Source organism: Haemaphysalis longicornis, unplaced genomic scaffold (genome assembly GCF_048455015.1).
Source record: "Haemaphysalis longicornis isolate Haplotype H1 unplaced genomic scaffold, Haemaphysalis longicornis Haplotype H1 scaffold_2, whole genome shotgun sequence".
In the NCBI taxonomy this organism is placed as follows: Eukaryota; Metazoa; Arthropoda; class Arachnida; order Ixodida; family Ixodidae; genus Haemaphysalis; species Haemaphysalis longicornis.
This window is the reverse complement of record NW_027526295.1, coordinates 252,548,713-252,566,635: the sequence shown is the minus strand read 5'-3', so window position 1 is coordinate 252,566,635 and position 17,923 is coordinate 252,548,713. Positions and strand designations below refer to the sequence as shown.

The 17,923-nt window shown below is 49.1% G+C and overlaps 1 protein-coding gene and 1 non-coding gene across 2 annotated transcripts; one reads left to right on the top strand and one right to left on the bottom strand.

The window, feature by feature from the left end:
* Positions 1–11,553: 11,553 nt before the first annotated feature.
* On the top strand, positions 11,554–16,326 carry LOC144170395 (uncharacterized). The gene is made up of 2 exons (XM_077700175.1): positions 11,554–11,709; positions 13,990–16,326. The coding sequence occupies exons 1-2, from the start codon at positions 11,676–11,678 to the stop codon at positions 16,287–16,289; spliced, it is 2,334 nt and encodes a 777-aa protein (XP_077556301.1). The 5' UTR covers positions 11,554–11,675; the 3' UTR covers positions 16,290–16,326.
* Positions 16,327–17,113: 787 nt separating this feature from the next.
* On the bottom strand, positions 17,114–17,186 carry Trnat-ggu (transfer RNA threonine (anticodon GGU)). The gene has a single exon. It is a non-coding gene; the product is annotated as a tRNA-Thr (tRNA).
* Positions 17,187–17,923: the final 737 nt, after the last annotated feature.

Sequence of the window (17,923 nt, the reverse complement as noted above, 5' to 3'; positions counted from 1 at the left end):
TCAAGCCCGAGCCCGAAAAAATGCGTGACCTGGCCCGAGCCCAGCCCGCGGGCCGGGCTCGGGCCAGGTACAATACATATCCCCACTAGATATGTATTGTAACTCCCCACTAAGCTTTTCTCACCGTGCATCGCAACAGCAACTCCCAACATCACCATCGATTTGATCATTGTTAGCCTCATACACTTATACTCTTCAAATTGGAAGGAAGGAAGGAATACGTTTTTTCGTCCATCGGGATCAGGTATTGGGGGTGGAGGAGGCCCACAGCGCCGCCGCGACCGCCAGGGCCCGGGAGGTGGTCAGGACTTGGCCTGACTCCCCCGGGTCACGCAACATCTGCTCCCAGTGGTGAGGGGAGGGAACGGGGGGGTACGGGTCTGCGGGGAATTCGCAGAGGGAATGGTGGTGAGTGTCGAGTGCGCCGCAGGCTGGACAGGTAGGGTCTCCTCACCACACCACCACACCACAGAGCTCACGACGACACGAGAACAGCCGACCATTGACAATCATCTCCTCGCACTATGGGACCGGCGGCTTAGCCTGAGAAAAAAAAAAAAAAACTGCACAGAAACAAGCACAACAAAAAACTACGCCGACAACTTCAGGAACTCTCCAACGAAATTCAGAAATATTCGCAACAGCTCATCAATGACAAATGGGTGCCATTGTGCGATAGTATGAATGGTCGCCTCCATACAAGCAAAGTTTGGCGCATCCTTAACAGCCTACTAGGCAATAAGAAAACAAGCCACACCATTCAAAAGCTCAAGCTCCACACAAAAATGACTAACGATGACCTAGCTGAGCTTTTGCAGGTTCATTTCCCCCCCACACCACTACAGTGTCTACAAACAAGTACCCGAAGACTCCATCAACTACGGACATTGATCAGCCATTCACAATTCATGAACTGCAAAACGCCCTACAAAGCATCCGAAGAAATGCAGCTCCCTGGACTAGACCAAATTACGTATAAAATGCTGCAGAACCTACCATACAACCACTTAGAAGCCCTCCTAGGTTATATAAACCAAGCCTGGGAAAGTGGTCAAATCCCTATGGCGTGGAAAACGGCACATGTAGTTGCTATTCCTAAACACGGTAAATCACCTGATGACATTAAGAATTTTCGCCCTATTTCTTCTACCTCCTGCATAGGCAAACTCATGGAAAAGATGGTTCAGGCCCGCATTGAATGAGCTCTAGAAGAAAACCAGGCTCTTTGTTATACGATGACCGGTTTTCGACGACATGTCTCTGTCCAAGACACCATATACTCCGCATTCATAGAGACATAGTGGAAGTGAAGAGCACTGCACAAACTCGTACCATAGTCGGGATCGATATAAAGAAAGCTTTCGACACCGTCGCTCACGAGCCAATACTCGAAAAAGCAAAACGCAACAAATTAGGACCCAGAACTATCCAGTATCTTAGAGATTTCCTCACTAACCGGCTCGTCAAAATCAAAGTAGAAGACCACATCAGTAATGCACGCAAACTTACAGCAGGAGTGCCCCAAGGAGCCATACTTTCTCCAACTCTGTTTAACCTGGCCATGAGTGATCTTCCACCCTTTCTGAGTGATATCACGGGACTAAAACATTCCATCTATGCCGATGATATTACCCTTTGGTGTCACACGGGCTCTCCTGGCACTCAAGAAGAGACGCTGCAGCGAGGCATAGACGTAGTCACTCAATACACGGCCTCTATTGGACTGGTGTGCTCTCCTGAGAAGACAGAGTACGCGGTTGTCAACAACTCCCGCCAGGCTCACGCGAACGATACCCGGGGACCATCAGGCTACACCTAAACGACAAAGAAATTCAGCGAAAACACTCCATACGGATCCTCGGCTTTCACATAGATCAGGACGGCACAGGTACAACCTGGCTGAAAACCATCACTACTCAAGCGAACCAGATCCTCCACATGATAAATATGGTGTCCCACAGCAATTATGGTTTAAACTTTAAAGGAACATGAAGGTCGCAAGGTGGTGGAAGCTCTCCTTATCTCACGGATCATGTACGGCCTTCCTTACTACTAACTGACAAAAATTCAGCACACAAAACTCGAAGTAGTTCTCCGCAACGCCACCCGTATCATAACAGGCACCCCAAGATTCACCCAATATGACCTATTATATGCCACAGGCGCGCTGAATACACTCAGTGAGAAGATTGACACGCACCACTTCGCCCAAACCCAAAGACTACAAACGTCGCCTCAAGGTCGTCTCATCCTCCTTGATCTGGGCCATAACATCTCGCAGCTCCAGCATATTCCACCACAGCCGCCACCATGGTCATGTCCAGCCAACGAAAGCTTGAAGCCCATACCCAAAAATATGGGTCCAGACAAGGCAAGTCGCCGCGCTGACAGGGCAAACCGCTACAACAGGAAGACATTTTCCCCAGGAACTACGGTCATTTACACCGACGCTGCGTACAACAAAGACACCAAAATCGGAACGACAGATTTTAATAGCGACGTCCTCTCCGCAGTAGCCAAGTATGCCCCCGCACCGTCGTCGACATCTCTGGAGCTTCAGGCTATTGTAAACGCCATAGAAGCACACCAAGATCAAACAAAACTGGTCATCATCACGGACAGAAAATCAGCAATTCGCAATCTACGGGAGAATCACATGTACCCCCACATGCGCTACACACTCGCCAGCATCACACATAACCACCCCAAGCTTCACCTGTGTTATGGGTCCCTGGACACGCAGGTGTAAAGGGGAATGAGAAGGCCCATGCCTTAGCCCGAGCTGCTCTCTTTGATCCCGGCACCCCGATACCCTGGCCTCGCTTCTATGACCCAAAAGAGCACCGCCGAGAAATGCATCAGACTCGTAGAAAGTACTTACGGGACGTCAGAGATCAGAGAACCACCCTCCCCTACCTCAGAAAATTCGCCCGCCCTGACGCTGTTCTTATTCGACGTGCACAAACGGGCACGCTACCAACACAACACATACAACACTACATAGACGGGCTTCCAGGCACACCAAAATGCTCACACTGCGACCAATATTACCCCAACAATGAACACACCCTCTGGACATGCCCAAACATACAAAGCACCCTGAGATCTTCCCTGCAACCAATTCCTGCCACAAAGCGCCATCCTTGCTGGGAGGCATGGGTCACACCCCCTAAGGAGCTTGAAGAGCTCTATTGGACCACGCTTGTGAACAACACGCCAGGACTATAGCTAGGACTATAGATAGCCAGGACTATATAGTCCCTGTAACCTAACCAAGAAGCCGAGCAGTCCTTTGGACACACGTTTCAAAATAAAGTTTCTCTCTCTCTCTCTCTCTCTCTCTCTCTCTCTCTCTCTCTCTCTCTCTCTCTCTCTCTCTCTCTCTCTCTCTCTCTCTCTCTCTCTCTCTCTCTCTCTCTCGGAGCTGGCGACGGTCATTTGCTCAATGGATATTTCGAATCACCTATTTTTTACAATCATTTTATACATGGCGCTTAGTTTTCCGGCAAATATTCGAGCCTTTGCAAGACTGAAGCCTGAACCAAAGATGCAAAGACACGCTGCTCACTATGTGGGCCTTCACCAAGAAGGCACACGTACCAGGAAGAGCTTAAAAAAATAAAAATGTGGACCACCTTTTCTTTCTTTCGTCATTCCTCTCCCCTTAGTCCATAGCGCCATCCTTAACTATTAGATAAATTTATTCGTTCATTTATTTTTCTCGCGGAGCAGGCAGATCACTTTTTATATTTATTTTCTTTTTCACTTGGCGTTCTGACTTGGTCGATGCGTTGTCCGTGCCTGCATGCAATTTCTGTGAATACCCGAGCTTCCCGGCGCTCGGCGAAGACTGGCAAACTTGGGGAACGATCCATTACTCCGTCGCCGCCGTCGTCTTGTTTGAACAGGATAAAACGGAGTGCAGACCGATCACCCATATATGCGCGAGGCCCGCTTTCGGCTGCGCACACAATAAGCAGTGCATATGGCATGACGGATATCGCAATGAGTACGCATACACACCAGAGCGTGCATGCCATCTTTTAAGGGCCTGGGACCAGATTGTCATAAAACTTCTCGAGTATTCTGCCTGCGATAAAACCTTTCACACATACCCTCGTGACTCTGTGTCCTTCTGTTTGGCCGAACTTGTGCTGCAACGTATTATCTCTATATTTCAGTTAACTGATTTCATGCCGAGAGTTTTGTTTGCTGAAAAGCCTCTATCGTGAAGACCAACCAACTCCGTTTGCACGGTTTATATTCAAGCCACGTGGCCCCTTGTAATTTATTTACCTTTGTAGAAAGGAAAGCCAGCAGTTACGGACGCCAGGGAAGGCAACAAAGAAGTGGTTGGGCTATCTTGAACGGAAAAAAAAAATCCGGACTGTTAGAAATGTTAGAGATAACCCTTCGGAACAAATTCGCGCTTTTAAACGGTGAGAACAAGGGCAGTGCTGACACCCCAGTGCTGACACCCAACCTAGCAGCAGCAATCACAGATTCAGCAGCGGCTAAAACAGCATGTAGGAAGCAAACTGGCAAACTCACTCAGCAAAACGAAGGAACTTATTGCGAAGCGTAAGAAGAGAAATTGTCGAGTACGGTGGATCAAAGTGAATTAGAATTGACGAACAGAAGTAAAACAAATGACATTTGTACATAAAATATGGCAGTCATCGAAGAAACGTTGGAAATAGGGTGAAGCTTGAGGGCGGCAAAGAGATCTTTGGCTATTAACTGAGACAGAATGTACGCACTTAGAGACGAACAGGGTAGCATTACGCACAGTATGGACGAGATAGTAAAAATAGCGGAGCGATTCTGCACCAAGCCAGCGACGTTAAACCAGGAAAACCATTGACCCTACAAGCTTCGCTCGCAATGTTCCGCCAGTATACTAAAGAGGATGTGAAAAAGCGCTAAAGGGCACTAAAAATGAAAAAAGACGGCATAACCGTAGACCTTTTAAAGGAGGGCGGAGATATATTACTAGAAAAGCTTGGTAAACTATTCGCAGTATGTTTACGGACTTTAAAGGTACCAACAGCCTGGAAAAACACCGTCATAGTTTTAATTCACAAGAAGGGAAATAACAAAGACCTCAAGAACTACAGACCCATTAGCCTTCTGTCGGTTGCATACACGCTGTTTGCCAAGATAATAGTTAACCGCATAAACGACAGCCTCGATTTACAACAATTCAGGGAACAGGCTCGGTTTAGAAAAGGATCACATCTACAATGGATCACATCTGTGTCATCAACCAAGTAACAGAAAAATGCGCAGAGTATACTAAACCGCTTTACATGACATTTATAGACTATGAAAAAGCGTTTGATTCAGTAAACACCGCCGCAGTAATGGACGCCTTAAAGGGACACTGAAGTGAATTTGTCAAGCTCCCGTTTTTGCTTGCACTGCGTAGACTGGCTCAAATTAACTCACTTTTCACCGTTTATCCGGTTGATAAGTCGGTAATTATTTTATAAATTGCGAAGGAAGGAAAACTACCATGCGTAATCTGTGGCGGCCGCACCAACTAAAGGCTGTGACGACGGGAGGAGATGCAGCATGATTGGACGATGTCCAATATTAGCATTCAAACATTTTAGTTTCGGTTCTGTAAAACAACATGCTTGGCATCTGACGGCATCGTTGGATGGGCATTCTCAATATCTCAGTAATCGTCGTACCGCACTTCTTCCATGTTGTCGGCTGTAAAATGCCTAAGATAAGCCTCTCAGGACGGCTTGGAATCGTAGCAATCACTAGCCGAGGCCTACGCAGTGGATGAACGCCCTCCGCGTCCCCGCAGACGCTCAAATGCCATGCGCTTCTCCCCCATATTTGGAGCTTGCCTCACTCATGCATGTATCATAAAAAAGCGTGTTCGCACCAGTCCAAAGGTCTGTTGAGTCTGGCCTGTGCCCACTGCCCGCAAGTAGTCGGTGCTTATGGCAACAGCACGCCAACGAGAACTCGCTAGCGCGGCAGTGTCAGCCTGCACGCGTTCTGTGAATTAGTTCGTGGAGCAGTGAACGTTACGGCCCAAAAATGGTGAACTCAGTATAGAAAACATCGACCGAAAACGAAACAGTCAACTTACAAAAAAAAATGTACCCTCGGGGATTCGAACTTGTGACTTGCAAAATAACACACCTAGCGTTCCAGGCCACTCGACCACGGGCCAGCGCTGGCAGCGTTGGAAATATAAAGTATAACCAGTTTACACTTTTAATTAGTTTTAGCGGCATTTCAAGTAGCTTAGGTGAATATTTGTTGTATAGCGCTTGTGCAGTAAGCGTCCCCAAATTTCCACATCATCTCACGTCTAGCAATTGTATTTCTTAAACGGAAAAGCGTTCGCAGATGTGTGGCCGTGCTGCTGACCGTTGTGCTTGTTCACCCAGCGCAAAAAAGTGCTTCCTGCTCCCTAGTTTTACGCTGCACGGTAAAAGCTTCAGTTGATTTTATTTCCTTAGTACCTATATTGACTTCGCTGACTCTTCTCCTGCCTTCAAGTGGCCTTAGTTTTTCTACTAGCGTACCAGCCAGCGAAGCGTCGCATGTGCGCTTGTGCAGCGCTTGTGTGGAGCGACCTGGACTTGGATCCTGATACAGTGTACAAACTAACTAAATAAAGAAAGGGACACTCTTCCATTTACAAACGTTTCGTGGCTTAGTTTCAACTAAGCGAATGAATTGCGACGACTCGTCGGTGGCCGGCGGACTAAACGCTGGGTCGACTGACTCTGTCGGACGGATAGGGGCGAGTAGAATAGGGGCGAGCCATGCAGTAGTGCAGTCACAGTCAAGCCAAGTCATCTCCTCCTGACGTTACACGAAAACGCCACAGAAAATGGGCGAGGATGCAGAGAGGAGGACAGCATTTTCGAATTGATTTTTGTACTAAATAAATTCGCGTAAACGCACTCAGAGTGGTCGAAACGTGGCCTATGGACTCCAGAGTATACAATTTGCGCTAGTAATCCCGCAATGTTTACAAATCACTTCAGTGTCCCTTTAAAGGGCCAAAAAATACAGGAGACCTACCTACGACTCCTAGACGACATATATAAGGAATGCACGGGAAGGACAATCCTTCCCAAGCAAAGCGAAAAATTTCCGATTCGAAAGGGGGTGCGAAAAGGAGATGTCATCTCACCAAAATTTCTCACAGCATGTCTGGAGAGTGTATTGAAGACGCTTGATTGGGAAAACTTGGGTTTGCTGATAAACTGGGAATACTCGAGCCATTTGAGGTTTGCAGACGACATAGTCTTTCCCAGTGAATCGCGATTGCAAAAATGAATGAAGAACTACAATCACAGAGCTTCGCAGTGGGGTTAAAAATAAACATGAGTAAATCTAAAGTAATGATAAATAAGCATGCTGAAGGCGCCCTCTTAAGCATAGGTATCGAAATACTGGAACAAGGAGAAGAATATACCTGGTACAGGTATATTCTTCTACCACGAGAAAGTATAGTCTTCTAACCACGAGAAAGAAATCCGGCACAGAATATGAATGGGTTAGGGCGCACTCGGCAGGCACTCATGAATAAGGAAAAATAAGCTACCTCTATCCCTAAAAAGAAATTAATTAAATTAATGCATCCTGCCGGTGATGACATACGGAGCGAAACTTGGTGCCTTACTAAACAGCCAGAAAGCAAACTTAGGTCCGTTCAACGTGCCATGGAGCGAATAGGAGTAACGCTTAGGGACAGGAAACGAGCAACCTGGATTAGGGAGCGCAAACTCGAGTAGAAGGTATCACAGCTCAAATTAAGTAAAAAAATGAACTTGGGCTGGCCATGTAGTACGGCGAACTGACAACAGGTGGACGACGAGGATAACAGAGTGGATACCGAGAAACGGGACTGGGAGAAGGGGAAGGCCACTAACTCGATGGGGAGACGAAGTAGGAAAATTCGGAGACCAGGAATGGACTCGGCCAGCGCAGGATAGAAGCGTGTGGAGGTCAATGCCTTCGTCCAGCAGCGGACCTAAATCGGTTGTTGATGATGACGATGATGATGATCTGTAGCTCCCCCGGAGTCCCTCAGAGTCTCACGAACCCGAAGGCATTGGGCCGCCAGGAGTTGTCGCGTCAACTTCACGTCTACGCCATGACCCCATTCCAGACAGCCCTCCCAGGCAGTGATGCGGGATCTGAGGGTGGTTCTGCTGGATGGCGCTCTCAGTTGCAGCAGCAGCGTGCTGACGTCTATTGCAGAGCGGAGGCGCCTCCAGTACATTTCCAACCACTTCTATTGTGCGTCTTCCAAATCATGTCTTTTCCTCCAAATTTTATTGCCTCAGTCCCCCTCCCCCTTCTATTGGTAGGCAGTCACTTGAGTGGTAAACCAGATGGACACACAGTCAGCCTTCGCACCACATGGCCAGCCCCTACTCCACTTTTCTTGGTTACTTGACCCACACGCGTTTGTCCCCGAATCAGTGACGTACATTTGATATCCCTATAAGCGTTGCACCTATCAGGCTTTAGTCAATGACTCCTTGGGCTTAGCTAAGCCTCCTTTCAAAATGGCCACTAAGACCCAAAATGTCCGCCCCTTGCAAGCGGTGCATACGTTCACTATTCTACAAGCGCATACCAAATGCCCCTATTCCCCCCCCCCCCCCCCCCCCCCACACACACACATCACATAGTTCGTGCCTCATTTTTCCCCCGTGATTAGGATAGACCCTCACAACTTGTCCAAGGTAGATAATTACATATTAATCTACCTCACTTAGTATCTGACTACTGAAGGTTGCCTCTCTGCTTATAGCTACTGAACAGTTCTTAATATTATTCTTATTTATCTTGAAACCCCTGAATGAGCTTTCCTCCCAACCAGTTCCTGGACAATTCACGGAAGGTATCGTCTGGACTAAATGAACGCATCGTCACGTACATTTCCAGTGGCTTACGCATTCTCCCGATCTCTCGTATTCATGCCTCCTCCCAATATGCCTGCTCCTAATTACGTCGTTTATACTGTTGGCGCTAGTCCTGTCCGGATTTTCCCAGCGTTGCTAGCATAGAAAAACAAAGAATCTATGTACTACTTTTCTCCGCATCCACGCTGTTCGCTACGTGGTCACTTTCGTCTCTGAGTTCATGCTTTCTGTTTCTGCGGGAAGCGGGGCCCTTCTTCGAGGCTTCTTAACTGCATCGCCCTTTTTATGCTACCTCAATAGTTTCCATGCTGTTGTCACTAACCTTGGATCTGTTGGCATTACTACATTATTTTTTATCGCGTTATATGGCGCTTCGGTAGATCAATTCTTAAAGCACTGCACTAATTTCGCGCGGAAATTCGAGGGCAGGCTGATGGTACACCGCTGGAGATCTGGGGGTCCCCAGGATGCCCTGAATAAATGTTTCATGCGTTCTGTAGAAAGTTCCAAGAGGTCCACAACAGGTATGCACGTGCTTCGATGGCAGGAACCGCGCAAAAAGGTGTGCGTGTCTTTCACCGACTCTGTGCTAGTGACTCGGCGAAAGTTTGTCCTGAGTCACGACAGGCCACTACAAATGCAAGCCTCCGTAACAAGGCCTCCGAGCGGGAACACTGCGAGGCAGCGCTGCAGATCTCCTCGTTTTTAACCAGCAGCCAATTTTACTTGCTTTTTTTTTTTTTGTGCTTGGCGCTTTATAATTCCAATTTTTTTTTTAGATACCTTCCCGGCGGATTTCCTTCCTCCTACTCGTGTAGCAGCTAATTCTGAGACCACCGTAGTCAGGTTGTCATTCAGTACGGCTACACTATCTTAATCCTTGTGTATTAAAAGACCGAAGTTAATTCTGAAAAAAAAAAAAAAAGTCGCCATCCCACTCTGCGAAAGTGGATGTCCAGCGAAGCTGTTGTCATCATCAGCCTATCTACGCCCACTGCAGGACAAAGGCCTCTCCCATAGATCTCCAAATATCCCGCTCCTGTGCGAACAGCGACCAATTTATCTCCGCAAACTTCTTGATCTCATCCGCCCATATAACCTTCTTGCCTTCTCTAGGAATCCACCCTGTTACCATTAATGACCAGCAGTTATCTTGCCTTCGCATTACATGCCCTGCCCACGTCCATTTCTTCTTCTTAATTTCTACTAATATGTCCTTAACACGCGTTTGTTCCGCCTGATCCACTCCGCTCTCTTCTTGTCCCTTAATGTTACACCTATCATCTTCCGTTTCATTGCGCGTTGAGTCGTCCTCAATTTAAGTTGAATCCTTTTAGTGAGCCTCCAAGTTTTTTTTAAACCTGTTGCAAACCACTACAAATGCTGATGGAGGAGAGTATGAAATGTTTCTCGTCGTCTCGGTGGGCTTGTCCCTTGCGTTCGGCTATCGGCTAGTGTTAATAGTTAAGGGTACAGAGTATCGGCACTCTCTTCTCATATATATTTGTTCCATGCCGCCGCCATGATAATTGGTCAGTTCGCATTACGGGACATTTGTTTACACTGCGACGGTTCATGGGCGCCGCCATTTTGTTGTTTGTGTGTTTTAGTCGGTCAACTCTGGTAGGCTTAGTTTGTTAGTTTGCCCCCCCCCCCCCCCCCCCCCTTGCTCTGCGGCTGCGGGCGGCTAACGTCGTTCCGAATGCGCATCAAAGATAACGCGCCTACACAGCATTTCAGCAGCTGGAGTGTGTCATGCTGGGTCCTACCTAGCCTAACGCATGCGCTCGGCGTCTTGGGTAAGAGCTGGTATATTTAGTGACACTAGTCCTGGCTAGCCTTCAACGATAATCTACAAACAGAATCTTCACCAGGAACACAGGGGGGGGGGGGGGGGGGGGGGGGTACCATTGTTCTCAGGCGCCTTATCATCCATAATGCGGTTCCGGTGCTCGTTTTGCGGTTTCTTCAAACGAATTCCGAGCTCAGTGTTGTAGACCTGATTATCCTGACGCATGCGCTCTGCGTCTTAGGCTTTGACGGCTTGGCGTTTTTGCCCACGGCGATGAAACCATTGGTGGTAAAGGTATACAGCTTCGCTGCAATTAAGCTAAACTACCGCACTTTGCCGCCAACTTACTGCAGGTTTGATTCTCTTTTTTTTTTCTTACTAGTTTCCTACCGGTCTTCTCAAATCTAGGCTGTTCTGCTCCACAGCATCCAGCGGGAATCGTGTATACAGTAACTCCAAACACTCCTAAGCCTCATGAGCGCCATCTCTTGGTCGTAGCAAGAGAAATGGGGAATTAGAGCGGCCGTATATCAGGCAGCCGGCGAGTGTGTGCACACATATTGTACACGTACCCGTTACTGCGCGCGCTGGACGGACCAGAAGGCGTGTGGAGAAACGCCGCTGCGCTGGCCCGCACCGTGTATGCACAGAAGCAACGGCGCTCAGCTTAGTACTCAAGTTCCAAACGTAAAGTAAGTTAAGAAAGGGCATAAAAAGCCAGGAACGCGGAGAAAACGTAGGACGCGGGGCTGCGCCTGCGCTCATTGAGGCCTGTGTACTCAGAGGCCAGGTGGGCGACTCCGGCCGGCGATGAACAACACCGGGCCAGTGATCCTCGCCCCCCTCCTCTCCCCCACGCGGAGATATCCCCGGCACCCGTGGCACGCACACTGCCCCTGCAACACACACGCCTGGACTGCATTTTAGTGAGCTGGCGGGAGTTGCCGAAGACGGACACTACTAGGACCACCATGCGAGCTCTGCTGACTCTCGCGGCCTTCATAGGTATGCGGGGGGAGCAGAGCATGTAATGTATGCCTGGGCACCTGGGGAGACGTGCGAATTGCGCACTATAGGCCTTTTCAACTCCTTCATTGCGCAAGTAGCCGTTTGGTCATCCGACCGTGCTAGCGGCGCTGTAACTGGCGCAGTCGACGGGGCAGTCAAACCGCGCATGCGCTGCGCTGTCCAGGACATGTCCGAATAATTATCAGCATCGAGAATGAAGGGGTCTAATGGGTGGTTCATATACAGCATTGTTCGATTTTATCATGAGGTTCTCCGGAAATGTACTAGTTTGCTGGCACGAAAGCAAGTATCGTATCGTGTAGCCTCCCCATGAATATCTTAACCCAGAGTTGTGTTGTACGCCGGAAACTGATTGCATTTTGCGCATATTTATTAAACAGAGGTGGATTGTTGACAGCATGAAGAAAAACAAAAAAATTCGACAAGCGCCCTTGGCAACAAAGGATAACTTAATTAGGGTAATACAGCTTTTCTAAAGACATATTGCGCTGAAAAGGCCTTATACGTGGTATTTTTGAAGTGGTAAGGAGCTGGACAAAAATGGAAGGATCTCTACTCCGTGGATTATGGCGAGGGTGCGGAGTACGGGGACTCTAAATCACATCCAAGTGGCGCCCCGAGTGACATCCGATTTGCGCACCGACCTTTGAGCCATGAGTTGCACCTTGATTATTCCCTAAATCGCTTGATGGTGGTGTGCGCACGGATGGGCGCGGACGGACATTTGGAGGTCCTAATGTACTCCGCACCGTTACAGGCGAGGGAGTAAGCCGTTTGACTCTCTGGCACTAACTTGCGGTCGTAGCCCAGTGGGTAAGACGACTGTCTGGTCTACCAGACACAGGCTTGAATCCTGCCGGTGCCTGTGTGATTCTTTGCGATTGTAAATGCTATGCGCACGGGCGCGGACGGACATTGTATGGTCCTAAGGTACTCCGCACCTACAACTTTGCAGCAACCCCCGAAGTGGTAATAGTCGAATTAATGCTTGAGCCGCTCCCCTATACACCGAGCCCCTATAAGTCGGCCTACGAACTACACACAGGCGTTGCTGGAGAGGCATTTATCAGGGGCTATAGATGCTTTATATGCCAATATGAAGGCGCCTCTCCGTTAATAATCCCATACATGTATCCCTACGAAGCGCACCGAGCCTCCTTAAAGTCAATTTCAGTACCATACAGAATTGTATTGCTGGAAAGACATTTTACAGATACAGTACAGGCAGCTTTATATTAAAATATGAAGGCCCTAAGGCCTTTTATGCATCAATAGCATCTTCTTATGCGACGAAAGCGTTACACATTAAGCTTTATAGCCGGAAAGACGACTTTCTCGTTGATTTTACGTAGAAATGCATTCTAAAAATTCGCAAAATAAAAGTGGCGGTTACCCCCCCCCCCCCCCCCCCGGATCCAACGGCTTGCATTTCGTGAAATTCAAGCATTTAAGTTAACTTTGAACTAAATTGTATCTCGCGAAGGCATTGATTAACTCTCAATCCTAGTGAAGGACATACTTTTATAATATGTCTGAAAAAACTCTGATGCCAATAGAACACGTACAGAAGCTTGCGGTGTACGCCACGGCTACCATGATTAATGAAAAAAAAGCACTCGCTTTTGAGGAAACCTGTTTATCCCGAATACGAGAGCTCAACTGTAATACAGCCGCTGGAAGTTTTTGGACATCAACAGGGCGAGCAGAGCAAGGCGACATCACTGACAATAATTAGCGATCATCGCCACCACGTAGAGGTCCTCACAGTTATCTTTACAGCACCTAAACTTGCAGCTTTCTTTAATTTTTATTAGGGGCGAAGCCTCTTAGGGGCTCGGGCTGTCGGCGTCTTCTGTCGTCGTCGTCGTCAATTCGGTACCAAAACACCGGGGCACTTGCTTTCCAACGCAACGTAACGCGTACTAAAAGAACACACTGGTACAGTCGTCTTCCAAAGCCTCGTGCTAGAGCGCTTCGTGCTTCAAAGACACGAGACCTCTACAGCAAAGCTGTATACCTCTACCCCAAACGGTTTCATCTCCATGAGCAAAAACGCCAAGGCGCCAAGAATACACTTATAGACTGCATGCTTCGCCCCTCCCCAGATTTCACGTTAATGGAGATGGCCCGGGATCTTTTATTGCTGAGTCATGCATGCGTACATTTTACTTTCCTCTGTGGCTTGTAACACTACTTCGGCAGCTGCAAAATAGTACACATAACTGACACTAGACTCCCCTGCTTTGGTCTTTCCAGCCTGCGCCGCTTGGCCGGCAGCATCCCAGGACAGCTCAACGGAGGCTCCTGACGTGGCCACGGACGAGCCTCCTCCCCCAGCAGCGGGCACGACGCCGCCGCCACCTCCGGGCATCAACCCGAACCACTCATACTACCCGCCCAGCTACAGGCCACACTTTAACGGCTACAACCCCAACAGCTACTGGAATCGCTACCCGAGTCATGGTTACTACCCTTCGCGTCCCTGGTCCTACCGGCCTCCCGCCTACCATCCTCCCCCGACCACTTACGAGTGGTGGAAGCAGTTCAACAGGAGACCCTCGTTCGAGCATGGCGGATGGAGCGGCGTCGGTGGAGGCTACGACTCTTCGCCGTCCCCCAACGGCTACGGGTACTGGCAACCGTACTACGTTGCCGTCGGCTACTACAGGAGGAGCAGCTATGCGCCCAGCCCACCAATCGCCAGCCGCGGCAGCGATAGCTACGGTGCAGCTTATCCTTACATCATGGGCTATGATAAGTTCGGGTACCCGTACTACAGGAGCAGCAATTACGGAGGGGGCCTTTATGGTAGCAGCATTGGCTACGGTGGCTATTCTGGCTCTTACAGTCCAAGCTACTACGGAAGTTACGCCCCGTCTTACCCAGGGGCTTATCCTTATTCTTACCCAAGCTATCATGGCTACAGTCCAAGTGGTTACGGAAGTTCCGCCCCATCTTATCAAGGGAGTTATCCCTATTCTAATCAAGGCAGCTACCCGGCCGCAGGCGGTAGCCACGGAGTCTACCCGTATTATGCCAGTCATGGGAGCTACCCCTACTCTGGGGGCTACCCTTATTACGGAAGTTATTCTTACTATGGAAGCGCCCACGGGGGCCAGCCACAACACGCAAGCGGGTATCCGTATCACGGAAATGGCCACGGTAGCTACAGTGGGGGCCAAATAGGCCCTTCCTCTTACTACCCTGTTAACTACGGTAGTTATCAAGGATATGGTTACGGTTATGGATATCCGTATTATAGCTATGGAAGCGGTTACAACTACGGCAGTGGAGGATATTCGACAGGTAAGTACAGCGGAGGCGGACTGTACCCTAACGGTAATCACTATCATCGCTACTACCCGGACTACAACAGAAATTACTACTCAGGAACAAATCGCGGTTGGTACGAGTGTACTTACTACCCTACAGCGGTTAACAAAGGCTACACGCTCTCGGGATCAGAAGGCGTGAAGCAAAAAGTAGACGTATCCAAGCAGAACGCCGACAAGATAACGAAAACTTTCACTCGAAGGTCCATTCGAGACTTACTGAAGAGCTCCGAAGACGCCAGCCAAGACGCTAAGAGAGCCAACTCTCGTGGGCCCATTTATGATCTCTCAAACGATGGTTTAGGCGCCGGCATGTTGCTTCTAGGCGACGGCAGTGCTCCGAAAAAGGACCTTCAGGCCACCGACGGCGTCTTCCAGGCGGCGGACAAAGCGACACCATCCAAGGTCGACTTTCTGAGCCAGGTGTTCGGACTAGACTCGAACGGCAGTGACCAGCGCATCACAGCCGAGATGGTGGAAACCTTCGAGCGAAGAATGACGGCCATGAACCGAATGTTTGAGGAACTGCTGACACCCAAGGATATACAGGACAACGGCGACTACTTCGCGAGGCGCGTCAGGGCGTACCGGAAGCTCATAAACCAAATACAGCAGCGTGGCACCGTGGATGACGGGTCGCCCAACGAAGTCGATCCGCAGGAGACGCTGGAAAGACTGAGGACCATCGAGCGCGAGCTAGACGACCGCCGGAGAAGGGCGCTGCGCACACTGTACCACGCCCTAACGGACTCTGATCTCACGGTGTCTGACAAGCTCAAGGTGCTGGCGACCGTCTACAAGTTCGCCAAAGAAGGCATCAGCGAAGAAACCGTCGAAGCCTCCGAAACTACCGAGAAAGGCTCCGCTTCATCGGAGAAAGATGTTAGTGCAACGCTGAACGAGGACCGATCTTCAATGTCGGACGAAAGCACGAAAGACTTCTACGACCGGCTGGAGAAGGTCGTCGAAATGATTCGGAACGCGGGGCGTGCGGCAAGCGACGAAGGAGCCGTGGACCCATCCAAAAGTTCTTCCGCCTCTGCGTCAGACTCCAGCAGCTCCGAGTCATCCAGCTCCGAGTCATCCAGTTCCGAGTCATCAGACTCTGGTGAAAAAGCCAAGTTCGAGCTCAAAGGCTCGGTCAGCCTGGCGGTCAACGTGCAAGGGAGGTCTGACATGGGCACCAACACCATTAACAATTTTATGAAGGCAATGCTGTCGTGAGGCTCGAACTAATGAATAAATCTGCTTCTACCAGGTCTTTAGCTTTTGCGGGATTTTTACAGCTAATTTACACAGAACAAATAATTGCAAGCTTCTCAAGCTTCGGGTGGTCATCCAAGGACAATGCCCTTCTCACGCAGCCGCTATATTGATGCCAGAGAAGCGCTTCGGGAGTCGCGTCTTTCCATACAGCTCTTTCCGTCACCTCACTCCGCTATACTAAGCCGTTCCTTCCTACTCCTCACATGATAGACAAATTTTGAGGAATGGAGGGTACCCCGCAATGCCAACACTGCGGGGAATGCCCGTACATATATCACACACTTTGCACTTGCGTCCAGAATCCCGTCCTCCCTCCCATACCTCATGCCACCTTCGCCAAGCGGGAGGAGTGACTGGCCGACTCAAGCGCTCAAGACCAGCGACCGATGACTGAACAGGCAGAGTTGGCCCTCAGCTCCATTCCCGGAGCCCCAGACTAGGGCACCTACTGCTAATAGAGCTCTCTCTCTCTCTCTCTCTCTCTCTCTCTCTCTCTCTATATATATATATATATATATATATATATATATATATATATATATATATATATATATATATATATATATATATAAAGAGAGAGAGAGAGAGAGACAAACAGAATAAGGGTTGGCAGTCAAGAAAACCTCGGAAAGCAAAGGGGGGAATGCGGTAGGTCATAGAAACATATAAAGAAAGTGGTGAAAAAATGCCCGCCGGGTGGGATCCGAAGTTCGTGGGATCATGGGTAAGAATCCCACCCGGAGAAGAATTTTTTGAGGCAGAAAGAAAGTGGTGAAAAAACGCCCGCCGGGTGGGATCCGAACCCACGACCTCCAGAATACCGGTCTGGTGCGATGACCACTACGCTACCGGCGGGGCTGTTTCCACACCCCTTTCTCGGGTATTTATGTTAAGGTATTTTTTGTTTGCTGCACTTGGGGGTGGTAGCCAGCGCCACTCGGACTACCCGGGGTGAAGGGGACCTTCTTTTTAACCTCAGGGCCGTGGCTCGAGTGTCTACGACATGTCGAGAGTGGTCGGCCAGCGTTGAACCCTCTTAAGCTACCTTTGGCACCAAGACTGCCAGAACAGAGGTCCTCGCTATGCATGTAGCGAATCAGAAATGGGAAATGAGGAGCTCGGTGAATTAAGACAGAATAAGGGTGGGCAATCAAGAAAACCTCGGAAAGCAAATGTGGGTATGCGGTAGGTCATGAAACAGATGAATAATTTTTTGAGTCAGAAAGAAAGTGGTGAAAAAATGCCCGCCGGGTGGGATCCGAAGTTCGTGGGATCGTGGGTAAGGATATATATATGTATATATATATATATATATATATATATATATATGCTCTCTCTCTCTCTCTCTCTCTCTCTCTCTCTCTCTCTCTCTCTCTCACACACACACACACACACACGAGGGTAACGGAGTAGATACCGAGAGACAGGACTAGAAGAAGGAGGAGGCGCTTAACTCGATGGAAAGGCGAAATAAAAAAATTCGGAAGCAAAGAATGGACTCGGGCAGAGCGGGACAGAAGCTGGTGGATGTCAATGGGGGAGGCCTTCGTCCCGCAGGGGACCTAAATAGGCTGTTGTTGATGGTGATGGTG